Raw genomic sequence first — 26,759 nt, 5'->3', positions numbered from 1 at the left:
TTGCTATGAACACCCCAAAATAGAAGAGCGTCATCAAAATTCGAAAATTTCTGTAAAACGGAACACCCTAGGGAGACTGGACCCATCTTGGACACTGTACCATGTTGGACAGTGACGGGAAAATTAGTTAAAAAAGTTTTAAAAATCAAATATTTACACCATATGTTCCCATTTATTAAATTTTCAACTGTAGAAAATTTCATGTATCCCCGACTGTTATTATTTCACTAGATATTTAGAAAATTTAAAAAACGCGAAAAAATCGCAAATTTTTTTTGGTCCTTTAACTGGCGTTGGGCCGATTTTGAGTTATATCGTCAAAAAAAATTTTTTGAATCTGTCATTACCCAAATTACTTTCGCACAATATTTTTGAAATAGTTTTTTACATTTCTTTTCTCCTTTCTTGGCCGTGTCTAACCTGGAACAGGGGTTTGTCCAATCCCACCCCGGCTCGGCTCAAAAACACCAAAAAATTGAATTCGATGTAACTTCTACCGTTCACTAAACTTGAGTCAATGAAAGGTCTCCCCCGCTAATAGACAGCGGAAAAATAAGGAATATAACTGTTACCTGCAGTTTGTCCATGGACCGAGGTTATCAAATTTCAAACGTTCCCAAAATAAAAAAATATAAAATCCCGAGGTACGAAATATCCCGGAATTTGAACAAAACCCCAACAATTGTAAAAGAAATCTTGAACAAATTAAATTTTTTTTTTCATAAATGTTTATTATACTCAGTTTTGAATTGTTCAAAATCCACTTCAATGCTTCAACCACTCTTTTGGAGATCTGGATGCATTAGCCAAACAATCTTTTCCATTTAAAGAGGGTCAGTGCTCAAGATAGTTCGAAAACTAAAAAATGATCGTTCGAAAAAACTAAAAAATATATTCATTTACTCATATCTGATTCAAATGTTTTCTTTTTGGTGCAATGTACACTTCAAGATATGTGGTACAAAGAGACTAAATCAATTCAAAAAAGAAATTTCACAGTCAACAGCTACGTTGCACATTCTAACGGAACTCACGTTGGAATAGTTTTTTTTCCCTCGTTTTAGTATTATGAATTTGATATGAATCATATATCGTATTATCGTTCACTAACCAAATCGATATTATAATTTTTTTTTTTTTTATTTTTTTTTTTTTTTAAATTTTAAAAAAAAAAAATTTTTATATTTCCTGAATTCCTTTTCATCCCATGTTTACTTGAAATATCCTTAAATTTTGGATTTTCCCTGAAGAGTGGACACTCTGGTTAGCTGAAAACAGACAAAGATAAAATCAGAAAATTAAACGTAATCATCACCATGGCACAATTTGTAATAACAAAATAATACCCCTCTGCTGTTTCAAAGCAGAGACATTCTGTCCATCTGCAGCCAAAAGAAAACAACGGTTGTAAATGAAGCATCATAATCACTATTTGAAATGAAGTTTTTAATACTTAGGTAATGTTGTGGAAGGGCACTAAAAGAATATCTCCAATTCGCTGCAGAGTAAATGTCCACAATAATCACACAATACTGTTGCCACTGTTGCTTTATACATTTTTTTACGGTTTTGATTGAGCCAATTTAAATTTCAGCTGCTTATGCCCTCCCTTAGTGTTTTTCCTTAACTACGGTGCTGTCGTCTGTTGTGACAGCGAAAAACTAAAAAACTGAAAATGCTTAAATTCCCTCAAAAACTGACAACCACGCCTTATGGACAAAGTCGATGCAAGGAGCGAACCATCCCCTCTATGACTCTGCCTATAGGTTACTTCAGCAAGCATTTCGCTAGCCGTCGATAGCCTACCCAAGCCAATCACAGAGATGGAGAGAAAAATTCTATTGCTCTAAACTTGAAATAAAGTGTTTAGATTCAGTCGCATGTCACACTTGTTGTATTTGATCTGGTTAATTGTTCGCTAAATTATACAGTGTACAGTGCCCACCGTAGGTATTTTCTCCCCCTAATATTCAACTTCGGCTTAAATGGGAAACAGGATGTTGCACGAAAATTTTTATCTTCAGAAATATCGGTCGCAAAAATACGCCGTTTGTTACAATAAGGAGAGTTAACGTTCTCCTACATTGTGAATTTTTGGATGTGGTTTTTATTCATGCGATCTCGAGTTATTGAGAAGACTTTAATTATTAACTCACTTTTTTTCCCGTTTCGGAGTCTGTCCCTATCCTTAGGTGATAGGTGTGTGATTAATGGTCTACGCCTAAACCCCGCAGGTTCTCCGCCGACAGAATTCGAATGGGGAAAAAAGTGAGCATATAATTGAAGTCTATTCAGTCAGTAGCCCAAGATTGCATGAATAAAAAAAATGTAGGAAAATATTAAGTCTCCTTAACGTAAGAAACGGCGAGTTTTTGCGACTAAGACTTCTCCACAAAAAAATTCTCGCGCGGCATCCTCTTTGTCATTTAAGCCCATGGTCAATGTTCGGGTGAGCAATTACCAACGGTGTTCACTGTATATCTCCTGGCAATTACGAAGCTTTGAGCCCAATGCTGCATACTTGCAGGTCAACGGATTGTATATTAAAACCCAGCCGACATTCTATGGATGGTAATAAACTTTAATCCAAAGAAAATGAAGAAACAAAGAGGGTGCGAGGGGACAACAAAGAGAGGATCGTCCTTATTACATGAAGGTTTTCTTAAGGCGTCATAAAATCTAGAGTATATGGAAGGAATAAGCCAATTTGCCAAGAAATAAAAAATGCAACAAATTGGAAGTACAAGTGGGATTGCTGTTCTTTATACCTTCTCAAAAAGTTAAACCTTTTAAAGCTGAACAAAGTTTTAAATATCAATACGTAGGGGTAACAGTTACAGATTATTTGTCCCGCCCCATAATCTTTAACAACGAACGGGAGGTCTCTCGTCTTCCAATTCATTTGCAATTTGTACAATAGCAAACAATCTGCCTGTCAAGTTATTTAAAGCGGAGGCAACGCCCATAAAGCACTCGTTTTATCAGCGCTAGAACTGATGAAAGAAAATTCGTTTGGATGCCAGCGACCTGATATAACTTTATCCTGATGTTGGGCGACCACTATACTCGGTAACGACATCGTTAAATCTCCCTAAACCAAAAAAATGATTACATAAATCAAGCGCCATGTCAATAAGGAGACAAGAAGCAATATACCTGCAAATCTGTCAGCACCAATTTGTTGTCATACCCGCCTGTCAGAAGGTAGTAAGCCGAAGGCGAGAAACGCACCGAACGGACATCGGCCGTATGAGGCTTAAAGCTCTGAATAGTCCTATTCCCTCGGATATCGTAAAGAATGCACGAGGCATCCTCATGTCCGGAAACCATTAGACGGCCGGACGGATCGACAGCAACCGAAGCCACGGGGGAACCCTATTCGTAACAATGACGTATCCTGTTGTCCAACGTGTTAAGCAATCCTAGTACCTTATTAACCGGTGAACTGGGTGTGGTTAGCGGCGTGATCATGTTAACACAGCCCCTTGTCCGCAGATCCCACATTCGTACTGTTTTGTCCTGAGAACCGCTTATAAACATGGCACCACCCCACGTGTAAAGAGACAAGACATGTCCTGTTGAACAAATGACATCAGGGTTTAATAGTTGTTACATTTTTCGCTGACACTGCAATTTCGCCACATACCCGAATGTCCGGTTAGTGCTTGGAAAGGTGTTCCTGTAACGCAATCTGTAACATAGATTTTACAATCCCCAGCGCCTCCACTAACAAGCAAACTGGACTTGTTACTCATATCCTCAATAAAGCAAACGTCTCTGACTGTTCCGTCATGCATTGACAATTCAATTTCTTGGCCTGTTTCAAAATAAATGAGTTAATTTATTGATTTATTTTTGGTTTATTATTATTATTTTTTGTTGTGAACAAACAAGCTAAAACAAAGCAAATGTATCAAGGATATATTTACCTTCCACGTTACACGTGTCGGCATTGAACCTCATTAGCTTGACCGTTTTGTCGTTGCTTCCCGTGGCGATCAAATCCCCTGCTGGGCTCCAGGCGAGGCAGTAAATCGACCCTTTATGATGTTTGGTACGCTTGAAAAGCACCGTCGACTGACATGTCGTATGATCATCTCTGTACCAGCAAATAAGAAAGAGAATAAGTCCGTGTCCAAACGCCATTGAAGTGATGAACAGTTTTGTAACTGAAAGGTGCAACTGTTTCTGTTGTTTTTGTTTTTTAGCTGTTGTTTTTTTTTTGCTTTTTTTTTTTTTTTTGTTTTTTTTTTTTTTTTAATAACGCCAACCATTTATTTTTGGTTGCTATGGATTAAAATGAAGTTGGGACGTAAACGAAAGCGAACAGATCCCAAGGTGACGATGAAGCTGAAAGGGACGAAAAAGGGATGGGGGAGACACCGGAGACATAGAGGAACTGATGTGCAAAGAGAGAGAGAGAGTAACAACAGCTGTTGGCGAACATATGGATGACGTCCTTGAACGTTAAACGACTACGTACCTCAGATCCGATAGTTTTGGATAGGAGCAGATGCGTAACGTTTTTGAATTGGAGCCTACCGCATAAAGTCGGCCGCTAGGATGGAATTCGGCACAACGTACGGCCTAGTTATGTAAACCAAAGATCAGTTATAACCAAAGCAGATCCATCACTCAACCGACGGGTTTCACCTGAGCGTCGTCCAATGACGTGACTGCTATGAAACGAGGTTTCCCTGCCAAGCCGCTACCAGGCATTGTGGTCGAAGCCGACACTGATCCCGATCCCAGCGATCCCGAACCTGATGTTGGACCCGAAGTGGAAGCCGCTGACCCATTCTGGTTAGCCGGCAATTGAGGCTGCAATAACACAAAGAAAAACAACAAAATAAGCTTGAAGAGACACAGAAAGAACAAGTTCCAGTTAGAATTCGTGTTGGCTATCATGGGTAGCAGTCTTCTAAACCTCCCACAATTGTAATAAAAAATAATATTGTATTCAAGACTCTTTCCTTCTGGTAACGAAATAAAGCCACAAGTGCGACGCTTTCGACTGTGACTTAAATTCAGATTCGTTATTTGCCTAGCGGAACCCAACGGCATCTTACCTTTGATTCGAAAAATGTCTAGAAAACCCAAGTACTAAACACCATATTTTGGACAATGGAAAATTAAGAAAAAACAAAAACTAATAATAATAACTAAGAAACAAAAGCAAAACAGTGCAGCCTTTCCCTATACAAAGCCAAACTTTCTCAGTCGAGAAAAAGCTGGTGTTAAACAGAGGGAGGGATGGAGGGAAAGAGAGAGAGACTGGTCTTTTTCTAGTCTTAATTACGACGCCGAAACGTTAACAATACATTTAAAAGTGTAACGAAACAGGTACAATTGGTGGCGCTGGTCGTTTGGTGTGACGTAGTACGGTCGAGCGATGCGCTGTTGTATTCACCATGATGTCACCGTTGAATACCTCATTGTCATTGCGATCGATATAAATATATAATTGAAATCCTTTGGCAACGGCACAACACAGTAGCACGTGAATGTAGTGTTCCAAACGAGAGCTACGAAGCGACTGACCACAACGGCCAGCAACAAGTCCTGCGCGCTATCAACACTAGACGGCCCCTTTTTCTATACATGGGAAGAGAAGGAATTTGTTTTTTGTTTTTTTTTGGTTTTTTTTTTTGGTTTTTTCGGGTGATAACAGCAGACACACAAATGAGCTTGGGCTACGCGTGAGTGGCGGCGGAAATCACTCCACCAAAAATAAATCCAAAGAAAGGAAAGAAAACAAGACATACAAAGAGAACGAAAAACGTACTGCGCCATCGATGCTTGTGACGTTAAAATGGCAAACTGGTGCGCGCTTCCTTATTGACCATTTTCAGCTGAGGGGAATAGGCGACCAGCGACTGGCGACTTGTACATCCAGTTTTCTACTAGCATTTACATGATGTACTGTAGCGTTGAAACGAAACGAAACGAAATGTTTCTTTTTCAGTCATGCAAAAGTGATTTTTCAAGTGAGACATTCCGTTAATCTTGCCTCTGAATAAAAGGATGGCGGAGGGGGGTTAATGCCTCAGAGTTGTTACAATATACCATATGGCGTTAAGGAATGACGAAAAACCAAACAAATGAAGCTTTTACAAAAACTAAAAACAAACGGAAACATTTCATTGCCAATAAACGTATAAAAAAGGAAAAGCGTTCGGAATTGGTATGGGAATAAGCATATTACAAAAACACAATCCGAAACGCATTACCAACTATCCCGCGGGATAGCCACCAAACCCACTGAGACTTTATTGAGCTCCCAACACATGAATAAAACGCATTCTTTCACGACAAAAGTGGTTACATTTCCGAAGCGAATCGGTTCTAATTGAAGGACTAAACAGATTTAGCGTACATTTAACTATTCAAACCTTTTGCTTCGTGGTATAACAGACCAACAACATATGGTCAAACACGTCGCTACGAAATCGCATTCTAGAATTTGGTGTTCAATGATGTTCTATTTTGAAGAATGCCAAATGTGGGTCGATATTGTACAAACAAGTATAAAAACTTTGATGGCGAGACGCCCGCGTGTCGCCATCAAATCTTGTCCATAAAATAGACACAACTTTCGAAGAAAAACAAGAAAAGAACTACTGAATGGAGCGAGGGAGCTAGAGAGCAAGCGAGAGAGAGAGAAAAATATCTACGCGTGGTGAATATTCCATAATCTGAATGCGTTTCCACATTTCTTTTTCCTTGTACACGCGCATTTGTTTCCCTTCCTTGTTTTTGATCCTGCATTGCAAACAGATGGCGTGACTATTTTTATCTACTCATTTTTTTTTTTTCCACTTCTTCGCTTTTGTATACGCTGCGGCGGAAATTCTCCAAATGTATATGAATCAGCATAAAATTCTCCATTTCATATCACAGCCACACAGTAGGGAAAAGAAATGTTGTATGCGATGAAACAATCATTGGGCATTACAAAGGTAGGTGTTGAATAAGGCGGACGTCTAACACATCCATTCACACGCATATGTCGTTACTGGTCTAGCAAGTCGTGATGGTGTCAGATCACCACTGCAACCCAAAGTCATCGCGATGAGTAAAAGTACGGTGAGGTCGAGAGATAGGATGAGATTGTATGAACATTGCATGGCTGTCATGATTGGCCTCGAATGCAGAAACAGGAAACCGCATTAGTAAAATTTAAAAACAGAAAACAAAAAACCAAAAAAAAAAAACCAAAAAAAAACAACAAGAAGAACGAGGCAGAGGTTACACTAATCATCAAAGAACTACGCTACACGACCTAAACGTGAAAGGTCAGGTCGGGCTACACGTCATTGGCCTATTTTCCAAGCTAAAAACATTTCTAACGGCGAACAATTGAAATAGTTTTGAGTTTTGTTTCTCTGAGAAAAGAAGAAAGAACAAGATCTACCGATAACTGGCGCGCAGATTCAAAAGATGATGCCGATTCGACGGGCGAACGACTGTAATGTCCATCGTCACTCAAATCGCTCATGGATCTAGCCTTGCGCATTTGCTCCTTGTTGAACCTTCGACGAGATTGGTGGACGTCTATCTTGTCGTAATCGACCGGAGGATCTGTAGGCGTTGCCGGTTGAAAGGTGGCCATGCCACGCTGATGCGGATTTTGGTAGATCGAATGCAGTGGAATGGCTCGTCCATTTTCTTTGTTGACCAGTACGAATTCTGGTGTGGAACTTCTCTTTTTAGCGTGCCGAACATCTTCGACGACTATGTATCGTCCTCGTTGGGGAACATGTATCTCTAGACCCGGTCTGACAAGGCCTGAATGAGGCTTCGAGCTTGAACTGGATCGCGGGCTGGATCGGTGAACGGCTTCGCGTGTTCGTGAGCGCGAACGTGACCGTACATGACCTGGACCAATAAGATCGTCTTCAACGGTAGCGTGCACAAATTCGGAACGTTTGATTGGATATTTGTCGTGACAGAGTAGCGATTCCATGGAATTTTTGCGATCGTTTTGGGCGATCTGATTCAATACCGGATAACGTCGGGGAATGAATGGATTACGATGCATTATGGCAGAATTGTGCTAATCACTAAAGAATAACAAGTTAAGCTGTCATCACGCAGTGCACTTTACACAATTCAAAAACCAGGCGCAAAGGAAACAAGCAACAGGAAACAAAACGTACGTTTCCTATGAGTAAGACACCCAGGGCATCCGAATGTACGAAGCTGACTGACTCAGTCTTACACCTGCGCCCAGGTACACACACCGACATTAAAAGGAAGGGAAAAGAGAAGAAAAGAGAAGAAGAAGGTATTAAAAAAAAAAAAAAAAAGGAGGCAAGAGTCTTTTCAAGTCCTGGAGCTATTTGATATGGTAGCTGCGGCAGCAGCAAAAGCGTGAAAAAGGGAGCCAACAGAGAAATATTCCCGCTATATCCTTGCCTCCCCGAGTCCTCATTTAGAACCAGTACCATTGAGGTTTTCAAAAGTTTTCTCCGACAAATGCATTGCCCTTTGCCATCAAAAGAGAGACGGGTGGGAGGAGTTTCGGGTAGCTGTTCACCTTTCCAACGGATTCCAGCTCGGAAGAAAAGACTTGAAGTTCCTGTTTTCTATTTTGTTGATCACCGGCAATCATCTCGAGCAACTCTCTCTTGATCAAGCGCAAGGCCCCTTTTGTGTGCCAAAAAGAAGACGGGAAACGGTATGTCAACGAAACGGGGTTATCACTCCCTGACAAGATAACGGACTCCACAGCACTTTGTTAACCAATCGAGACGGCTGATGATGTACCATCTCATTACTTATTCGCCGACCACTCACAATGCATGCACATGCACATGCACGATTTCAATTACACCCACTCACCCCCCACCCTCCTTTTTTTATTATTATTATTTGTGTGCGTGTGTGTGTGTTTGTATTTTTCTTTCGCATTTTCCTCTCAACTTTTTCGTCTCATCACAGAGTAGTAAGAAAAAAGGCAGAACATTCCCAGGAAGTCAAAAGGACTGGCAAAATGAATCAATGAGTTCACAAAATTCAATGCAAAAACATGACGTTGGTTTTTTTTTTTTGCGTTTGTCCGATACAATTTCGTGTTGCAAATACAGGCGAAAATAAACTTGACAGCTTGTTAACATTTGAAAATGCAAAACAACCAAGGAACGGTTGAATGAGTGATTCGCCTGATCAATTTTGACGTGCGTTGAAGTATGTGTCCCTTTCGTTTTAGGTTTACTATGTGCCCAGCGCCGAAACAGAAGAAACGACCCTCAGTCAGGCGACAAGTAGGCGCCGTACAGGTTCGTGCCAAAGACAAAGAGAAAAAAAAAAAGAACAAAAATTTAAAAAAATAAATGAAAGTCTTGAGAAATGGCGGTTGTAGTGTCTGCAACTCCACGATAGGCACTGCGGTTCCAAATTCTTTAAAAACAGAAAATGCAGCAAAACTTCACTACGAAAACCCACATCGTCATTCGTATATCGAGGCGGCCCTGACCCCTTAAAAAATGCAAGCAGTTTTGGCTCGCTAAAGACTACCATCAACCATTACGACCATCTACGTTAGTACAAGGATTGGGTCGTGTTTAATATTCAAAAGAGATGGCAGGGGGGCATAACGAGAAGAGGTTCTATTAGCTGCTCGATTTTGCCACATGTTTGGGTTGTTTACTCATTCATCCGAGAGACTGTTAACGGCTTGCCTGAAGGTATTCATTCTTACACGAACACAAAGAAACTAGAAACTTCTTCAACTTCGAGCTCAAGCAGGACTAGCTATGGATGAATCACCAACAGCCGCCATTCCGAACCGATCCGATCCACATGGTCGAGTCGAATGTTGCGTGATTGCAGCTTTTAACAAAATAGACAGAGATTCGTGGGAATTTTGTTCTTTTCTTATCTTTCTTCTTGTTCGGCACAGAGTTATACCAGAATAAAGAGGACGAACGATGGACAAGCTTTACTTGAACGACTCGTTTGGCGGACCACGGGTTTCCATGTAACCCATCATCCTGTCCATCCTGAATGTTTTTTTGCAAACAACCAAAAACACGATAGGCAGCCAGATCCGCGTTCCATATTCGAAAGCAAACAAGACAATCACGATGCAAAAATTATGCAAAAAAACACAAAAAAAAAAAAACACAAAAAACCCATAGGAATGCACGGCTGTACACATACCCAAGACGAGTATCCGTAAGACCACCTGGGCATGGCGACGGGACGATCTTGGGGAACGCACACAACGTAAACCAAACGCATTCGAAAATAGCAAAACGGCCAACGATGATGAGCAATTCTGTGCTGGACCGGTGAATTTCAAATTTCGCATCAACGTCGAAACACTTGCACGCGGCCGGAGAGAAGTCGCAAGACTACGGATAAGAGTGGACAGAAGAATCAGAACTACTTGTTTATAGGTCGTTAAAAGGTAAACAATGCAACATATGGTCAACCCCCTTTTTTTGGGTGCCTTACAAGGCGTACTGCTGTAACCTACTTCACGCTCGACGGTGTGTTTTAGTTATATAGTCGAGGCCTCCTCGGGCGCCAGTTGGCATCCTCCAGAGCGTCTCCCAAATTCGACAATGTGTCATTGGAATGACCAACAAGAAACGCATACGAATGAATACGATTGTAAACGTACAGCAAAGAAATCAGAAGAAATGCTGGCAACGGTTTTCCATTTTTGTGATTAGACGATTTTTGTTTTCCCGTCCAAAATCTAACTAACCAATGCCAAACATCTAAATAGGGAACATTTCTGAACGCGGGAGCCGTGCATTCAACTCGCATCAAAAATACAAGTACAGGAATTTTAAAATCTCGACAATAGGTTTTTTGTTGTTTTTGTTTTCGATCACGATTGGAGAACAAGAAATAAGTAAGATAATGTCACAGACGTCAGGCACGCCGAGAAAAATTAGGGCAAACGTGAATAAGGAGTCAAATAGATTCTCTGGAAAAAAAAATAAATAAATAATAAAAAAATAATGGCTAAAAGCAGTGCGTCAAAATGTAACAGTGCGAAAAAGCGTCGCTAGATGGGGATGATGGGCCGGATTAATTTGATCGCTCTGTGAATCGCTGACACCAACCATCATAGACAATATATTAAGGCCGCCAAAAACCACGATTTTATTACGACAATCGGCAAAAAATCGTGAGCAGTCGTGCAATAAATGTCCGACCGCGATGCCGTTAAGCCGGACGATAAAGGAGCCATCATCAAATGACTCACGATAGCCATAAAAGCTGAGCGCACAAGAAATGCCGATGTAATTAGATCTCATTTTCCTCTATGGAGAAAAGTAGCCAATGCAGCTATTTCATTATTGCGCTCATCCACCCACTCCTCACTGGTCCGGGGAAAACAACGAAAGAGGAGGAGATGCGGAGGGGTAAAAGTCATCAGTAACGACATACCTGGGTGTCTGTCTCCTCGTCTTCTTCGACTATAATTGAATTGTTATAATCGGAATCGGCATCTGCTTCGGAGGCGTCTTCAATAACCAAATCCAGGTCAAGTGAATCGCGAGAGAATTTCCTCGAACTGGACGATTCCCGGCGCTGCGGTTGTAATTCAACAGACAACCGTCGAGTGGGGAAAGCAGGAAGACTAGACCGACGGCCCTCAACTTCGATAGGAAGTGATCCTCGTCTGATCGATGATGTCGTTGACGGCACCAGTTTGGCAGGCATTGACACTCTTCGACCTGGTGTGGCATGACTCGGTAGCGACTGCCTTCTATTGCTACTAAAATTAGAACTGGATCGAGAAGAAAGACAATGGCCTTGGTGTTGGTCTTTCATTGGGTGCACTTTTAGCAAATGGTTTTGCTGAATTTCCTGTCGCAAATCGCTAAACATTTCGTCCAACTTGCGAAGAATAACTTGCTCCATTCTTTAGAGTTTCGAAAGTTCAGACACAAGTGTCGAGGGCAGCGCAATCACCAATCTGACACGCGTCAAGTGGGACGACTGGCTGATAACTGAGACTGGTTCTGAATCGTGTGCGGCAGTAGAGAGAGGTCTTCGCTTCCTGACTAGCGAAGCCGCAATAGGTGTGCGTGCGCTCAGCCAGGGGGAATAGGTCTCCAAAAGATACACACACTCATACGCACAGACATAGACACACTCAAACACACACACATACACATGGGAGGAGAGGAACGAAATAACAAAAATAAAAAAAAAAAAAAAAAGAACCACGCCATATTAGGCCAAAAAAGGTAACCAAGAGCAGCCCTCACCAATGTAAAGGTTCTTACCAAAAGCGAACATCCCTCCCACTTCAAAAACTATCCAATTTCGTCACGACATATTTGTGTAAATCTATTATTCAATAATCGTCGATGAGAAACAGGCAGCCTTTCTGGTTTTCTACATTTCTTTTTTTATTTGCTGGCTTCCAGATGTTGTTATTATTTATTTATTTATTTTTATACTAAGAGAGATGCTACACTATAAGAGTGTGAAAGAGTAGACGGAAAATTGGGATTCAGATTGAAGACAAGGCTGGATAATGGACATTTTTCTTCCCCGTCAGCGATATTACCCGTGGCATGCCATGGGCGTCACCCAAGAAAATCGCATCAAACTTTAAAAACCAAGCCATGTTGGGTGTACGTCAAAAGAGAAGCTGAGAGGCTCTCTATTGTGTACGCGATGCGTGTAGGAAACGTAGCGGGACAAAAAACAAGGATATCAGCCACTCCACCCTAGGTCACTTGCGCTGCAGCCTATCTTGATCATGCATCGTAGAAAGACACTGCGAGAAGAAAGCTTACAGTGCGCATCATCTCCGTCTGTATATGGCTCTATTTACAACATACCAAGTATGCCAAGGGCTCTTTCTGTGTGGTTCAGCCCCCATCCATCAAGATGACAACAAGAGGAGAGAGATTAATTTGGAACGTACTATTGCGTCTCGCATCCAGCAGCTTCTCTTTTTTCCCCCCTTCTCCTGAGCTTGCTTGCTGGCCTTTTTGTTTGTATCGAGTTTGGAAAAAAATGAGGCAAAAAAAAAAAAGAGAAAAAAGATGAAGCGTAAATCAAAAAATGAGTACCACGCCCGCCGCGCCTGGGCAGGGCGCCATCGCACACTGATCTCTAAAGCGTAATCTGAAATGGATTTATTCACAACGAATAAATAAGAAAACCTGTTGAGAATTTTGACCAATGGCCAAACAACATCCCGTGTAGCGATGTCCAAATGTAACCGCATCTGCCTCAAAACACATCGTTCGTGTCGTCAACATGCCTCACACTAAAATTCCATTTTAGGTAGCCAACATACATAGACGCAATAAAGTTGGGCATTCATTATTCAATGTCAGGTTTTCATGGCGAATCGCGCCAGCATCCGGGTTACCCAAACGCTTAAGGGTAGCCTATTCAACCAAATCATTCTGCTCATTCTCGTGCCATACAGCAACGTTGTTTCCGTGTGATTTTTCAAGCTCACTCAAGAAAATCATGGCTATTTAGTTACGGCCTGCCGCGATGAAAACTGATCCGCCCATAAGCTGTGATCGGGAGGTTGTCTTTGAATAAACAGCGTCTTACCTTATCGTCCGTGGGTTCGTTGGTAGGTTCAGACAAGACTTGAGGAGGCGGCGCTGCCAACCTGTACGCACATACAAAATGAAAGATTAGCTCTCGCCTTCAGCCAACAGTTTAGATGGCAATCAATAAAGAGAACCCCGTAAAAGGCAGAAAGCGCTTCCACCTATTCCCAATCAGGAAGACTTTCCAAACAGAAGGGGTCCTGCTTAACCTTACTCATCGCGTGCCAATGGACGTTAACACTGACTTTAAGGCAGTTGGCTCAAACGCAAATTGAAGATGCAATTAAAAGCCATTGTCCTTAATGTAATGCTGTACATGTCTGCATACTTACTTATTGGATGTTGTACCCGGAGAATATTTTAACCGCTGGAATTCCCGCAACAGATCTCCACTAGCAGGTTCCGCCCGCGGAGGCTTCTCCAGGACGTCCGTCGCGATCACTCTATAATCAAAGAATAACCATCCATAGTTAGCTGACGATACTCTAAACATCCCTACCCACTACAGAGGAACTTAAATTTTGCATCATCAAAACGTCTGTTCAAACCAGTGAATAACAACATAGAAGGACGAACCGTTTGTTATCTTCGTCATCGAATGGGCTGTGTTCCTTGGCAAGCTCGCTTACTGTACTAATACTGGGCGGTTGGATAATTTTTGATCCTTTCTCGTCGCTTTCGAAAAGCCGATCCACCTGATTATAATAATTAAAAAAACAAAAAAAAAAACAACAACTTATGATTATGATATTGAATATTAAAAATGAATTTTCAAACCGAAGTGGTCATGGATTTTTTCCCGGTCAAATGAAAGCTGGCCAAACTGGAACGCCACATGGTGCCGCTGCCAAAAGGCAAGCCATCCAAAGAAGGGTTTAGAGAACGCGACATGAGATCAACAGAGCGCGGTCTTCCAAAAGGCATGGCTGAGTAGGGAAAAAGTTTGGGCTTGATGGGTGTAACCAGCATGTGCTCGGTCCATGATGTTTCCAGGGTTGGTTTATCCAATCTCTCCACGTCCACATCCAACGTCCGTTGTTCGAAGGGATGAGCAAACGTTTGCGCAGGGATGCTCTGCAGCCAAGACAATAGGCTCAAGTCCGAATCGTGAAACTTTTTAGTAGAACTCAGAAGTGAGCCGAATCGCAACTGAGGTGGAGAACGCTCCTTGACGCTGCCTGATAAAGCTCGACGTTGACAGAATTCCACACACGACTCGTACAATAGACCTGCAAAAAATATATATAAAAATATTATACAGTATGTTATTCGGACGAATGACATACTACGGATTTAAACAAAAATAAATAATATCGCTACGAAACCATTTGTCTTCGCCAGTCCACTGTTTCCCAAATTCAGTTAAAATCTAAAAGCTGTAGGTCTTAGGTCAGTGTGATGATCAACAATCGACGCGACCCCCACAGCCATACTTACGTCGCAATTGTTCCACAAGAAATAAAGGGCTTAGTTTTATTGCCTTTGTCAGGAAAAAAAGCATTTCGTGTATCTCAAATCTGAAGTCATAAAAGAAAGAGAAGAAGAAGAAGGAAACGAAAAACAAAATCTAATTGTTCGTTTGTCAAGGATTGGAACCGTAAACTCGAAAAAAATACTCCACGGTATCTAACTCAAACGTAACTGTATGCCACCTGTAGATGGTTTCGCACTACGATACGCGTTTTTACAGAAGGTAACAATACTAGATGCCCTTTTAAGCAAGAATTTAAAATACGAAGCATGATTTTACGATGTAGGATTCGCGTGATAGTATTGAGTACTTTGCCAACTTAGGATTATTTGACCTTTTTTTGGTAGTCTAACCTTTGATAAGCAGATGGATCAACCGATCGTTCGTGGCTTCTTGCAAAGCATGTCCGTCTTTAGCAGGCTTCTCGTAAGGCAAAAACTTCTCTACCAAAGGGTAGATGTCCTGGAAGCAACGAACCCGGGCACTGGAAGGGTTCCAGTCTTGATAGTCGGCGTGATCAATCAATTTGGGTAAAGTCAGAAGGAGACAAAGATGATTGTAGATCTCTCTGGATGGACATAGTTTTTCCAAATCACTCAGGACTTTGACCACTTCTTCAACAGCCGTATCAACATTTGCAATAAGTCCTGCTTCAGATTTGATGCAAAGTAGCTCGACGTATTTCTGACGGAGTATGAGGTAGTGAAAAGTACGAGCATCGAAACTAGCAATGGCTTCCAATGGCTGGATGAATTCTGTGACGTCATCCCACTGTCCGTCAAGGATGAGCTGGCGCAGAAACAGAACGTCATCAGAAAAAACGCCATTGATCACTCCCGTTTCTCGTTCCAGACTCAACTAAAACACAGAAAAATTTACTATATGTTAAGCGTCATAAAACTGTTGATATTTTACACACCTGACTAATGTGAAACTGTCGGCTGCAGATGAATTCTAAGACGAGCCGAACCACATCGTCTTCTCGTAAATGTAGTCGTGGGACACTGCTTCCCATCGACATTATATCAGGCAAAACTCTCCTATTTTTATGCTTTTATTTTTCTACTCGAACGAAAAAACATTACAGTTAGTTTCAAGCAGACGGATGTTAAAGCATTTCAGTCAGCAAAATGATACCGAAGCGAAACCCGACAGCAGGAGTTGCTCATCGTTTTTCACTACCGAACCCAAGTAGCCCCTGGCTAAAAATGTTTCATCTGCTGCTGTTCTTGTATGCCCAAACCTCAAAGTGAAATGCAACAAATAAGTTAATGTACCACTCTCAGTTTCTTTACCCTAAGGCTCTGCGTCCCGAAAACTTAAAAAGTATAATCGTTCCCAGAGTTCCACCCCAATTGTCAAAAGCAAATAAAATCGAAATAAATAAAAACAGAAACACAGTGTTAATTTGTGCTTTAACCGTTTTTTTTTTACCACTTAACACGTTGGCTTGTAAATGATAAATCCCTACAATAAAATGTTTTTGATATTTTCATGTTGCTCCCTGCAAAAACAAACAAGTCGTAGAAAGAAAACAAAATCCTCGACTACTCACCGGATTCGTAACTTAGTTTTGACACAAACACGTTTTTCCCAAATTTCGAATTCAAATAATGCTCGAATAAGTTGCAACTCGATCTAGAACAGAACGGCCATGACAGAACGACAACAGCAAACGGAGCTGACTGCCTTGAAAAGCGGTTCTTGGCCAGTTTGACCAACGTACAGAAGAACAAATTATCGTACATAACCTGGGGGCTTTCCAGCAAAGGGTTTTTCAGCCTAACAGGAATTTCATTTTTCTTTAACTAATAATATTTGAACTGCAAAATTTTTAATTCTGTTTGATCCACCAGCTATTTTGCTTCAAGTTTTTGCATAAATTTTCAAGAAATCTAGAGTTTAATTCCGCAACGCTGCTTCCAGTTTTATCAAATTTTTAAGATATTTCGACAAAAAGTGTGTTTTTTCGGTTTCGCCAATAAAAATAGTTGACTTAATAATAAACTGTTATTGTAGGTGACTTATCAAACAAAAGAAATGTCCGTCCTTAATTTCAATTTAGGAGTTTTGGGTCATGTTGACAGCGGGAAGACTACATTGGTTAAAGCTTTGAGTTCGGTGGCTAGCACGGCTTGTTTTGATAAAAACCCACAGTCAAAAGAAAGAGGAATCACACTTGACTTAGGGTTTAGTTCTTTTTCCGTTGAATTACCTGAACATGTTAAAGGAAAAAGTTTGGAACCCTATTCTAAACTTCAGTTTACATTAGGTAAAAATTAAATGTTCAATTTTATACACACAGGATAGTAACTCCATTCAATAATGGTAAACAGTTGATTGCCCTGGACATGCCTCACTCATTAAAACAATCATTGGAGGTTGTTTAAATCTTCTATAAATATTTCTAGAAAAGCTAAATCTGATCTATTACATATCCATGCTCATAGGTGCCCAGATTATTGACATGATGTTGTTGGTAATTGACATCACAAAGGTATTACTTTCTAAAATCTTTAATGCCATTAAAGAAAATAATATTATTCAAATGTTATTGTCATTGGCAATGGAAAATGTTTACTTTTCCTCAGGGAATGCAAACACAAACAGCAGAATGCTTAGTTATTGGAGAAATTACCTGTAACCAAATGGTAGTTGTTCTGAACAAAATTGATATGATTCCTGACAACAAACGTCAACCAACAATTGAAAAGGTATTGTCATCCAACATCCATCACTCATCTTGTGTGAATATGTTTTGGTTGCCATCTTCTCAACGTCGTTTTTAATTAGATGACAAAAAAGATTCACATGACTCTGAAAAACACCAAATTCCACGATTGCTCAATTGTTCCGGTATCAGCGTTCCCCGATGTTTCAGAATTGGCATCTAATAGCATATCTAATCTGATTGAAGTCTTAAAACAGCTCGTCTTTATACCAAAACGTGATGCATCGGGTAATTTCTTGTTTTCTGTTGATCATTGTTTTTCCATAAAAGGACAAGGAACTGTAATGACTGGAACAGTCTTGCAAGGGAAAATATCAGTTAATGATGTGAGTATATTGTGTTTTTCAACAAACTGGAAAGAACTGATAAAACCTATCATCCACCGTTAGAAGATAGTTCGCTTATCTTGTTGTACAATTTGCAGACCATCGAGATACCTACGCTAAAACTGTCGCGAAAAATCAAGTCCATGCAAATGTTTCACGAAGCAGTTGTCAATGCATTTCAAGGCGATCGGTTAGGAATATGTGTCACGCAGTTTGATCCCAAATTAATTGAAAGGGGAATCGCGTGTACGCCCGGGGCTCTACCAATGGCTTACGGAGTAATAGTAAATATAGAAAAAGTGGTTTACTACAAACAACCCATCAAGAACAAGGCGAAATACCATATTACTCTCGGGCACGAAACAGTCATGGCGCGAGTGCATCTTTTTCAGTCAGCAGTTCAAAACCTTGATTTTGAAATGGAACATTGCTATTGTGAAGAAATAGCAGAAGCAAAGTAAGGACGCATTTTTATCCATTTTATCCATGTTATCCATGTTATTTAAGATCATCAGAGGATACATAGGAATACTGATTTGATTATTTATCAGGGGGCAATTTTTCTTCGGCGTCTTAGAATTCGATCACCCCATCCCTGTTGTTCCGAAAAGCTTGGTAATCGGTTCCAAATTGGATACTGATATTCACAGTAATGCTTGCCGTATTGCTTTTAAAGGCAACATTCAATTCATCTTTGGGGAAGAAAACTACAGAGGGGATCTCGCCCGCCTGAAGGTTTATAAAACAAAAACGAGGGTGAGTATATCTGGAATGTTCATCAAAAAGTTGTAAGAAATGTGCGATTATTAATTTCTAATGAGTAAAGCTACAAATTATAACAGGAAGGTATTGTTGAACGCATGGCCTCACCATTCGAGGTTATCGGCAAAAATTTGCTGAAGAAAGAGACAAATGTTCAGCCTTTCGTGAACTTGAAGGTTATCTTGTCAACAGGCGAATCGGGAATAATCGAAGGTTCGTTCGGTCAAAGCGGCAAAGTCAAAATTCGTGTGATGGGTAATTAGTTTAATCTTACTGCAATGACCTTGTGGAAATTGTGGAATTTATTTGGTTAAATTTTAAGAAGGCTTAAAGGAGGAAACACAGACTCTTTTGGCTGGCCTTAACAAGAAAAGAAAACCTCAAGAATCATTGGATCCAGAAGAAAAACATGTGCAAGTTAAAATTTTTCTTTGTTTTAAACGGTATATATACGATCCTTGCAAAAAGATGATTCAGACGTAAACAGTAAAATCGTGCAAATGGAGCAATACAAAATTTACAAGTGGAATGCAGAATGAGTTGCCTGCTGCAGGAATCTATTCGTGTACGGCAACGCCACGCACACAATTTGACAGATTGTCCAATAACATTAGTCTACCAGGACATCGAAAAAATGTGGCACTCATTTAAAATATAGCTTATAATAAATATAAATTCTGAAAGACAACAAATTCGGATACACGAATAAAGCTAAAATGAAATACTTTCTAATGACATAATGAACTAAGACCCTTTAGAGAACATAAAATAATATAATCACAATAACCATCAGCCCAGTTAAAACTCCTATGGCCATCCACTGGCGGCGATCTGGTAAACAAATCATAAATGAGCTTACTCAAATTGCTATTCGACTGTATACTTCATTGGTACCGTTCGACATGCGAAGAACCTTAGCCATTTTCTTTAATGTCGAATCTATCTTTGTATCGGTGTTTTCCATTTCATGTCCCATTTCATCAAGTATTCTGAGAAAGAATTCGGTGATTAGTTTCATTCAAAAGAGCACTGGATTCGCGTAATTTCCGCTATTAAATTTAAACTCACAGTGCCTGTTCATCAAGTTCGTGACCGATACGTCTTGACATACTCTTCAACGTACCTACGGATCCAGATATCAAGACTAGTTGTTCATCCTGTTGTTTCACTAACGATGCCTGCTGCTGTACTATGCTTTTCACTTGATTGTCATCATCGTCATCCTCACGATCTCCCTTTATAACGTTAAGTTGGGTAACATAGTTAACAAATCGTTGTAGTATGACACCTTACCTCAATAGGGATGCGAACGTACCCTGCGGACGTATTTTTTGGTGCCTTTCGTGTCGGACTTGCATTTTCGAGCAGCGGCTGAAATGTAAGGCGAAAATAACATACTTCCATGAACAGATTTAATTTGCAGTTAATATATTACAAGGGAACAATAATTATTGCTCACGCCATAATAAAAGAGACAAACCTTTCTCGCAGAATGATCAAAATCTTGGCCCCTCATGATTTGCAACTTTTCTTTGAAACTCCCAATCTCGTCTCTAGTTTGCTGAACGAAAAATCTCCGTTGGACAACTTCAGCGCTGTTTAGTCGGAAACGACTAGGATTCTTTTCGACAATAGCTTCAACAAAGGAAAATTAGTAATGACTACTGGAAAGTACAAAGCTTTTCTTAAGACTAAGAGATTTGATAGCAGAATGGGAATAAAAAAGCTAATTTCTTATCTATTCTTTTTGGAGCTACAATACATTGCAAACTAAGAAATTCAACATTTAGTCAAATGAGAATCTAAAAGCAAAAAAAAAAACTGTTCAATTATAGCCAAAGACTTTATAAGAAAGTTTGTTTACTCAAAATTATTATTGATCTAATTGGAAGAGAATTAAAGATTACCAATGGTGTCTTCAAGGTCTTCTAAATCCCACTCAATACTCCTAATTGAATTTCTGAGCTCTGCGGTGGTTTTCTGCAAATCGTCTTTGGAAAAAACAATGCCTTCTCTATGCAGTTGTTCCCAATGGTGATGCAAACCCCTTGTGCGATTCAAGGCTTTGGTGACCTCACTTTATTGATAAAAGACAAATTTTGGCTGATGGTTAATGACTGTTGGTTAACAGGATCCTTGATCGAAATAGTTATCATTATAAGAAAGCTTACTCCTTCACTACAAAAAATGGATCTTCGAGAGACATGACACACTTCACATCTCACCACCTAGCTGCCTTTACAACGTAAAATGATTCGCTTCGCTTCGTATTTCTCCAGTTATTGATCCGTCACCTACGATGTAAACTACTCCAGTGAATCGACTCTGCTGTCAACGGCCCACACTTTTACCATGGACAGAGTATATCGCGTACTTGGAACGTGGAACGGTATGTCATGGAGATCTCCGTTGGAATGGAAGGAGCCTATAAAATCTGCTTAAGGCCTACTTAATGGTTAAGACTGGGTTAAGTCCTGTAAATTCGCTCGCAACTGTTATTTCGGTGTAATAAACATAAAAACATTAATACATATAAATATATATAAAAGGAATTCAAGCTTTTTAAATGAAAAGTATATATTTTTTTTACAGTAAGAGACCTTCAGCGGATGCTGAGTTGCACCATCTCCCCATTTAGGGTGCGTTTTATCGTCAACTTGTAGTTGAGCTGCTCAACTTTTTGGTTGACCATAAAATGCTTTTTCGGTTGGTCGAGTTAAATTTTTTAGTTGAACTACGCAGTTAACCATAAAACGAAAATTGATCTCAACATGTGGAAAGCTCCTCCTCTTTTCCCATACCTTTCAGAAATGCTTAATTGTAAATTTGATAGAAATAAAAAAAAATTGTTGTCTTAGGAAATGACAGTATCTGTAAAATTTTTCAAAAATATTGATAATAGTATTACGTAGCTTATTGAAATTTGCTAAAATTTTTAAATATTGATAATAGTATTACGTAGCTTGTTGAAATTTGCTAAAATTTTTTAATATATTGATTAGTGTGGAGTAGCAGACGTAAAACGTCAACATGAAAAATTTGTAACAACAAAATGCAGATGACACAATTTCTTCAATGTCTATTCAGTAGTTATTTACTTATCTCTAACCTCAAATTTCTGGAATGACAATAAATGTTAATCTAGGAATTATTACAAAGTTTAATATATTTTTATTTAATATATTTTTATTTTATATATTTTATTTTTTTATTTTATATTTTACCTCTTGGCCTTAAAACACCTTCACACTTTGTATTCATTGTGATAGAAAAAATTTTTTACAAACGTGTACCACGACCCACGTGCCACGTCCCTATCTAAAGACAACTCCATCTCGTTCAGGGGCCTGAAAGCTGTCAGGCAAAACATGACGACAACTCCTGTTAGGGTTCAGGTCCCTGGCCTCAATTTGCAGCAAGAGATAGGCAGCTCAATTCGCTATACTAGCGCAACTTGCCTTACGCATTCAGTTGCAACTCCATCTCGTTCAGGGACCTGAACCCTGTCAGGCAAAAACACAAAACCCCCGAGCCGTTATTTTTTTGTTTTGTGTTTGTTATTATTTATGTTTATTGTTTATTTTTCTTTCTGTTTCCTTTCCGTAATACAATGCCTTTTAACTTTATAATTTTGTTTTCATGTATTAGAATATTACTTAATCAAGCAACGATATAATTTCATTAAAATTACTGTAATAATTGTGAATTTCAACTCATGGGCATTCGGGTAGTGGAACCGGTTCCAAAACCCGATATCATTACTGTATACCCTATTTGACTTGTTTTTTGCAATACATCATAGTTTTATTTATTTTCCTTCACTTGCACACCCATTTTAAGTTAAGGCTGGGCCATATCTTCTAAAGTGGGTATTTTAAACGAAAGAAAACCGCTTGATAAGCACCTACCCGAGTAATGACCCATCAGCTATTTTTCAGGTAGGTAGGTCGGTGCGGTTTAACGTGTCTCGGGTAATCCCTCTATCACAGTACACAAAATTAAAATAGCTTTATAGGTAACAATATTAGGTCTAAATTAACAAATTTTACAGAAATGGATAGGCGATGATGGGGGCTATCCACTTCCGTAAAATTTTTACTTAAAAAATACCTAACCGAGTAGTAAACCGATTGGATATTTTTGTCGGTGTGGTTTGACGGATCGTGAACTAAATGAATTATAATCGGTAAACCATAAGCTCTATATTTGAAAAAAATTACAGGAATGGATAGCTCTTGATTAGATCAATCCATTTGTGCAAAATTATCGCATTAAAAAATTTTGTGGTTGCTCTCTAGGTTTTTCAACGGTAGCAGACGACTACCACATTTTTCAAAAGTTTTCTGTCATATGTTGGATTAGAGCATACTGATAAAAATAAGTTGGTGTTTCCATATGCTACCCGATTACCCGACCCGATAATAACAATAACGAGTATTGGAAAGGCTGTTTTGTATTGCAGAAATTGTTCTATTTAGCCGGGGGGTAGAGGAGTCTACCGATAATAGAGTCTACACTTTTTTCGAGACATTTAATACCTAGGGGAAAAAAGGTGTCTGGACTGACATTACCTAACGATTATGATTATGATGATTTTGCGCCAAAACCGCTCTACCTCTCCTTAAACAGGTAAACTATTAATATTTACTACAAAGTGTCAATAAATGGAGTTCAAACTTCGAAGCTAGTAAAACTTTTAACGCGCAAGGTAGATGTGTTTAATTAAATTAATTCATTACATTTTTACTGTTTTCTGTGTGATTGTTTATAATTTTTCTTCCAAATGCAGATGAATTCAAACAACTTTCGAATAATGAAAGAAGAAGACCTCATTCTGTGCCGAGAGTTGAAAATCATTGCGTCACAAGTTAATAAGAACGTGCTTGAATTCAAGCTACGGTACCTGGCATCTATGGTAAGCAAAGAGTGACCGTACAACGTGTGATAACTTCTGGCGATATGGATATTTTCTTTATCACCTTGAGTACCATTTGTTAGTTCAGGACTGTTTTACTGGAGTTTTTCGCGAACTGATTTGTTATAATTTTTTTCTGTTGTGGGGCTGAGCGGTGTCCCTAGTAGAACATGATATCTTACAGACATCTATCTGATATCATAACATCTATTAATAAGATATCTGTAGATATCAATGGGCTGTCTATGCAATGACGAAATGTCATGGCTACAACATATCTTTCCAAGATATTTTAAACATATCTTTCCAAGATATTTTAAACATATCTTTCCAAGATATTTTAAACATATCTTGTAAAACATATTCTATAGACTTTTTGCAAAATTAATAAAATTGAAACAGAGCAAATTTAACTTGTTTACAAAAAAAAATATATTCCTTGTATGGACTTGCTGTGAGACAGCTACAAAAAAGATCACACATTACAACGCGAACGAAAAAGGATTTATCCACAAATTTTCTTAATGTAAATGTCTATGTTGAACATGAGTGATGATGATCTTGAGATCGAAGCCTGATGCATGTTGATCATTGTCTTCTATATACTGAAAAAAAAGATAGCATTATAATATATTTATCAAAAACAATATATTAATTACCTTTTTAATTGGAATCACAAGCATCATTTGCCTGCTGTGCGTTGATTTCTGCCGAACAGAACCGAGATTTTGCATTGCGCAGATGAAGTTTGGTTTCTCGAATGAAAGATTCGTGTTCCATTTCCAAAAACTTTTGTTTGAACGAATACCATCTAAATATTTTAAATGATATGAAGTTCAATTCTAAAATTTTATTAATTTTACCTTCAACTGCCTTCGTGATAGTGCACGAACTGATTCCTGTTTTTCCTGATCCATTGTTGACTCTTCTATCTCGTCTACCTAACCAATTTACATCCTTGGAAAGTGAATCGGAAAAAACAGTGTTCCAAGCTCTTCTGACGTAGTCACTCTCGCTGTTTTTGGAATTCTTCTTACCCAAAAGACGAATACGGGATACCTGAGTCGTTAAAATATAAAGCTTTGATATTTTATAAATTGATTAATTTGTTATTATTCTTACGAGCTTCTTGTAAATGTTCTTATCTGTTGTTAATACTTTTTCAAAAGAATGTAATTGCTCTAAACTCTTCAAAGGAAGAGAATCAATGTCTTCCTGAATTTCCGCAGCTTCATCGTCACTTACTGGCTTGATAGATTTTTCGATCACATTTAATTTATCATTGATTTTCGCTAACGCTGAGATGAAATCTTCGTTTCCAGAAGCCCCTTTCACTATCAAAATGATATAATAATATAAAAAAATAAATTTAGATTAAAATGTTACCACGACTAGTTTTCTCCGGAACGCCAACAAGAGAATCTTCAATATCAGGCATAACAGGAAGGTTTCTTTTCATAGATGGGTGTCGATATATCTGTTGCACTGCCCCACTGTTTCCAGATTGGCATAGGTCAGGTGACGGAGATGGTGTAGGAATCGGATAAGAGGAATATTCTGCAGAACTCGATGTGCCTCTATTGCTATCAGCGACTAAAAACAAAGATAAATATGATAAAACACCATATAGTAATTAAATACTGAATTAAGATGTAGCTGTTAAGTCTTATTTTGGACAATGCTTGTTATTAATATTTACCAATATGCTTGCTTCCAAGTTCACATAGCACAGACGAAGGAGATTGTATAGGCGGCAACGAATAAAAAGAATTCATTTGCTGAGAATTACCGTTCCAATACGATGGCATACCCCAATTGTAATGACCACCAGCATTTTGATATGAGAACGGATGTAAATTTTCTGAAATGAAGTACAAAATATGAAAACTCTAAAGAAAACTGACGAAGGTTAAACAGAATACGAAATAAAAATGCTTTTCGCTGCGATAGTACCAAAGTGCTGTGTTCCGTATGAATCGTCTGCTACCGCAGTATCTAAGCGACAGATGGTGCCTTCTAGCAAACACAAAAGAAAAAATTATTTTACAATTAATTGAAAAAAAAAGTCAATTACCAGGCTGCGTAGGTGGCTGAATTGTAAGATCTACATTGCACGATGAACCTTCTTCAGAAGTAGAGAGATGTATAGTGCTAGCATTGACTAAATATATTAAAAGATGTTAATGCATATTTGGCATGAATAATAATAACAAATTAAATTTTTGTTTACCAGGTTTCAATTGCTGTACATTACTTGCTTTCTCTTCACAAACTTCTTTGTGTTGCACTTCTTTGAGGGTTTTTCCTTTGGAGACACGTAGTCCAGCTGGTGGTTTAGGGAGAATAGTTGTAGGCCTAACAATGCTGGGTTTCTTTGGAGATTTTTTCTTTGAGGATTGACCTGCTTTTCTAGTCGATTGACTTCCCAATTCTTCTTCACTTTCAACTTCCGTTATAGATTCACCTGGCAAGTTCAACTTTCTCATTTTCTTTTCCCGTTGGCCTCTGCCTGTATTAAAATCATTTAAAATGGGAAGACCAGATTCTACTCGTGGAAGGTTACTCCTAGCTTCATCATATGTGCCTAAACGGCAAGAAAACAAAAGTAATCAGCCTATTACATTTCATTTAACATTGGAAAGTTAGTAAAATAAAAATACTACAACGTACTAAAAGTTCCCAATATTTTGTAACATGGATGACTGTCCCATTTCTTCACATCGGGTGGCATCCCACCCTTTAAAAGTTGGGTTTTGTAGGCAACCGAGTAAGATTTGTCTGGTAAATACAGAAAATCGTTTTCTATCCAATTTTCGGCAGCCACAAATATCCAGTTACCCTTTTCGGGTAATATTTTTGGAATTTCCACTATCAAATGAGACATTGAAAGGTTTCGTTCTCGTCGAGAGCAGAAGACCTAGCGACCACGCTTCGCAAACATATATGTCCGTTTGAAAATGATCGATATCATCATGCTTTGAGTTGCCTTTATACTGCATTT

The 26,759-nt window shown here is 39.1% G+C and overlaps 5 protein-coding genes across 8 annotated transcripts; 1 reads left to right on the top strand and 4 right to left on the bottom strand.

Moving 5' to 3' along the window:
- Nucleotides 1–1,876: 1,876 nt before the first annotated feature.
- LOC116930743 (WD repeat-containing protein 47) lies at nucleotides 1,877–16,729 on the bottom strand. Its single transcript, XM_032938150.2, has 14 exons — nucleotides 16,580–16,729; nucleotides 15,944–16,086; nucleotides 15,378–15,882; nucleotides 14,331–14,782; nucleotides 14,130–14,248; nucleotides 13,886–13,996; nucleotides 13,552–13,612; nucleotides 4,654–4,821; nucleotides 4,484–4,587; nucleotides 3,930–4,099; nucleotides 3,647–3,817; nucleotides 3,430–3,575; nucleotides 3,157–3,375; nucleotides 1,877–3,091 (listed from the first exon to the last, which is right to left on the bottom strand). The coding sequence occupies exons 2-14, from the start codon at nucleotides 16,043–16,045 to the stop codon at nucleotides 2,945–2,947; spliced, it is 2,475 nt and encodes an 824-aa protein (XP_032794041.1). The 5' UTR covers nucleotides 16,046–16,086; nucleotides 16,580–16,729; the 3' UTR covers nucleotides 1,877–2,944.
- On the bottom strand, nucleotides 9,018–12,862 carry LOC116930745. Its single transcript, XM_032938155.2, has 2 exons — nucleotides 11,410–12,862; nucleotides 9,018–9,216 (listed from the first exon to the last, which is right to left on the bottom strand). Exons 1-2 carry the CDS (start codon nucleotides 11,884–11,886, stop codon nucleotides 9,214–9,216), a joined length of 480 nt encoding a protein of 159 aa, XP_032794046.1. The 5' UTR covers nucleotides 11,887–12,862; the 3' UTR covers nucleotides 9,018–9,213.
- A 222-nt stretch (nucleotides 16,730–16,951) lies between the features above and the next one.
- LOC116930744 (selenocysteine-specific elongation factor) lies at nucleotides 16,952–19,372 on the top strand. 2 transcript variants are annotated; one of them, XM_032938152.2, is made up of 9 exons: nucleotides 16,952–17,296; nucleotides 17,361–17,405; nucleotides 17,475–17,521; nucleotides 17,616–17,738; nucleotides 17,818–18,081; nucleotides 18,180–18,538; nucleotides 18,633–18,837; nucleotides 18,924–19,098; nucleotides 19,169–19,372. In XM_032938152.2, the coding sequence occupies exons 1-9, from the start codon at nucleotides 17,065–17,067 to the stop codon at nucleotides 19,324–19,326; spliced, it is 1,608 nt and encodes a 535-aa protein (XP_032794043.2). In that variant the 5' UTR covers nucleotides 16,952–17,064; the 3' UTR covers nucleotides 19,327–19,372. The 2 variants fall into 2 exon arrangements, with proteins under 2 accessions (XP_032794043.2, XP_032794042.2); XM_032938151.2 differs by having other exon boundaries at nucleotides 19,166–19,372.
- LOC116930746 (syntaxin-6) lies at nucleotides 19,268–21,243 on the bottom strand. 2 transcript variants are annotated; one of them, XM_032938156.2, is made up of 7 exons: nucleotides 21,015–21,234; nucleotides 20,751–20,920; nucleotides 20,324–20,478; nucleotides 20,137–20,214; nucleotides 19,912–20,078; nucleotides 19,738–19,832; nucleotides 19,268–19,674 (listed from the first exon to the last, which is right to left on the bottom strand). In XM_032938156.2, the coding sequence occupies exons 1-7, from the start codon at nucleotides 21,047–21,049 to the stop codon at nucleotides 19,598–19,600; spliced, it is 777 nt and encodes a 258-aa protein (XP_032794047.1). In that variant the 5' UTR covers nucleotides 21,050–21,234; the 3' UTR covers nucleotides 19,268–19,597. The 2 variants fall into 2 exon arrangements, with proteins under 2 accessions (XP_032794047.1, XP_045035276.1); XM_045179341.1 differs by having other exon boundaries at nucleotides 19,490–19,674; nucleotides 19,967–20,078; nucleotides 21,015–21,243.
- A 2,945-nt stretch (nucleotides 21,244–24,188) lies between these two features.
- Nucleotides 24,189–26,688, bottom strand: LOC116935087. Of its 2 annotated transcripts, none has more exons than XM_045178786.1 (10): nucleotides 26,429–26,688; nucleotides 25,989–26,342; nucleotides 25,833–25,919; nucleotides 25,712–25,774; nucleotides 25,458–25,619; nucleotides 25,145–25,351; nucleotides 24,881–25,092; nucleotides 24,622–24,817; nucleotides 24,418–24,569; nucleotides 24,189–24,363 (listed from the first exon to the last, which is right to left on the bottom strand). In XM_045178786.1, exons 1-10 carry the CDS (start codon nucleotides 26,640–26,642, stop codon nucleotides 24,280–24,282), a joined length of 1,731 nt encoding a protein of 576 aa, XP_045034721.1. In that variant the 5' UTR covers nucleotides 26,643–26,688; the 3' UTR covers nucleotides 24,189–24,279. The 2 variants fall into 2 exon arrangements, with proteins under 2 accessions (XP_045034721.1, XP_045034720.1); XM_045178785.1 differs by having other exon boundaries at nucleotides 24,189–24,356.
- Nucleotides 26,689–26,759: the final 71 nt, after the last annotated feature.

The sequence above is a fragment of the Daphnia magna genome, linkage group LG9, assembly GCF_020631705.1.
Source record: "Daphnia magna isolate NIES linkage group LG9, ASM2063170v1.1, whole genome shotgun sequence".
In the NCBI taxonomy this organism is placed as follows: Eukaryota; Metazoa; Arthropoda; class Branchiopoda; order Diplostraca; family Daphniidae; genus Daphnia; species Daphnia magna.
This window is presented reverse-complemented; position numbering and strand designations above follow the sequence as displayed.

Coding starts and splice junctions, on each gene's coding strand:
- LOC116930746 (XM_032938156.2), bottom strand. CDS start 21,049: ATGTCTCTCGAAGATCCATTTTTTGTAGTGAAGGA. Junction 20,921..21,014: donor CCATTTTTTGTAGTGAAGGA/GTAAGCTTTCTT, acceptor TTATCAATAAAG/TGAGGTCACCAAAGCCTTGA. Junction 20,215..20,323: donor TTGATCATTCTGCGAGAAAG/GTTTGTCTCTTT, acceptor CTTACATTTCAG/CCGCTGCTCGAAAATGCAAG.
- LOC116930744 (XM_032938151.2), top strand. CDS start 17,065: ATGTCCGTCCTTAATTTCAATTTAGGAGTTTTGGGTCATGTTGACAGC. Junction 18,082..18,179: donor GGAAAATATCAGTTAATGAT/GTGAGTATATTG, acceptor TACAATTTGCAG/ACCATCGAGATACCTACGCT. Junction 18,539..18,632: donor GAAGAAATAGCAGAAGCAAA/GTAAGGACGCAT, acceptor ATTATTTATCAG/GGGGCAATTTTTCTTCGGCG.
- LOC116935087 (XM_045178785.1), bottom strand. CDS start 26,642: ATGTCTCATTTGATAGTGGAAATTCCAAAAATATTACCCGAAAAGGGT. Junction 25,093..25,144: donor TCCGGAGAAAACTAGTCGTG/GTAACATTTTAA, acceptor TCATTTTGATAG/TGAAAGGGGCTTCTGGAAAC. Junction 24,357..24,417: donor TTGTGATTCCAATTAAAAAG/GTAATTAATATA, acceptor TTCAGTATATAG/AAGACAATGATCAACATGCA.
- LOC116930743 (XM_032938150.2), bottom strand. CDS start 16,045: ATGTCGATGGGAAGCAGTGTCCCACGACTACATTTACGAGAAGACGAT. Junction 14,249..14,330: donor AAAAATCCATGACCACTTCG/GTTTGAAAATTC, acceptor TATTATAATCAG/GTGGATCGGCTTTTCGAAAG. Junction 4,100..4,483: donor CCAAAACTATCGGATCTGAG/GTACGTAGTCGT, acceptor TTGCTGGTACAG/AGATGATCATACGACATGTC.
- LOC116930745 (XM_032938155.2), bottom strand. CDS start 11,886: ATGGAGCAAGTTATTCTTCGCAAGTTGGACGAAATGTTTAGCGATTTG.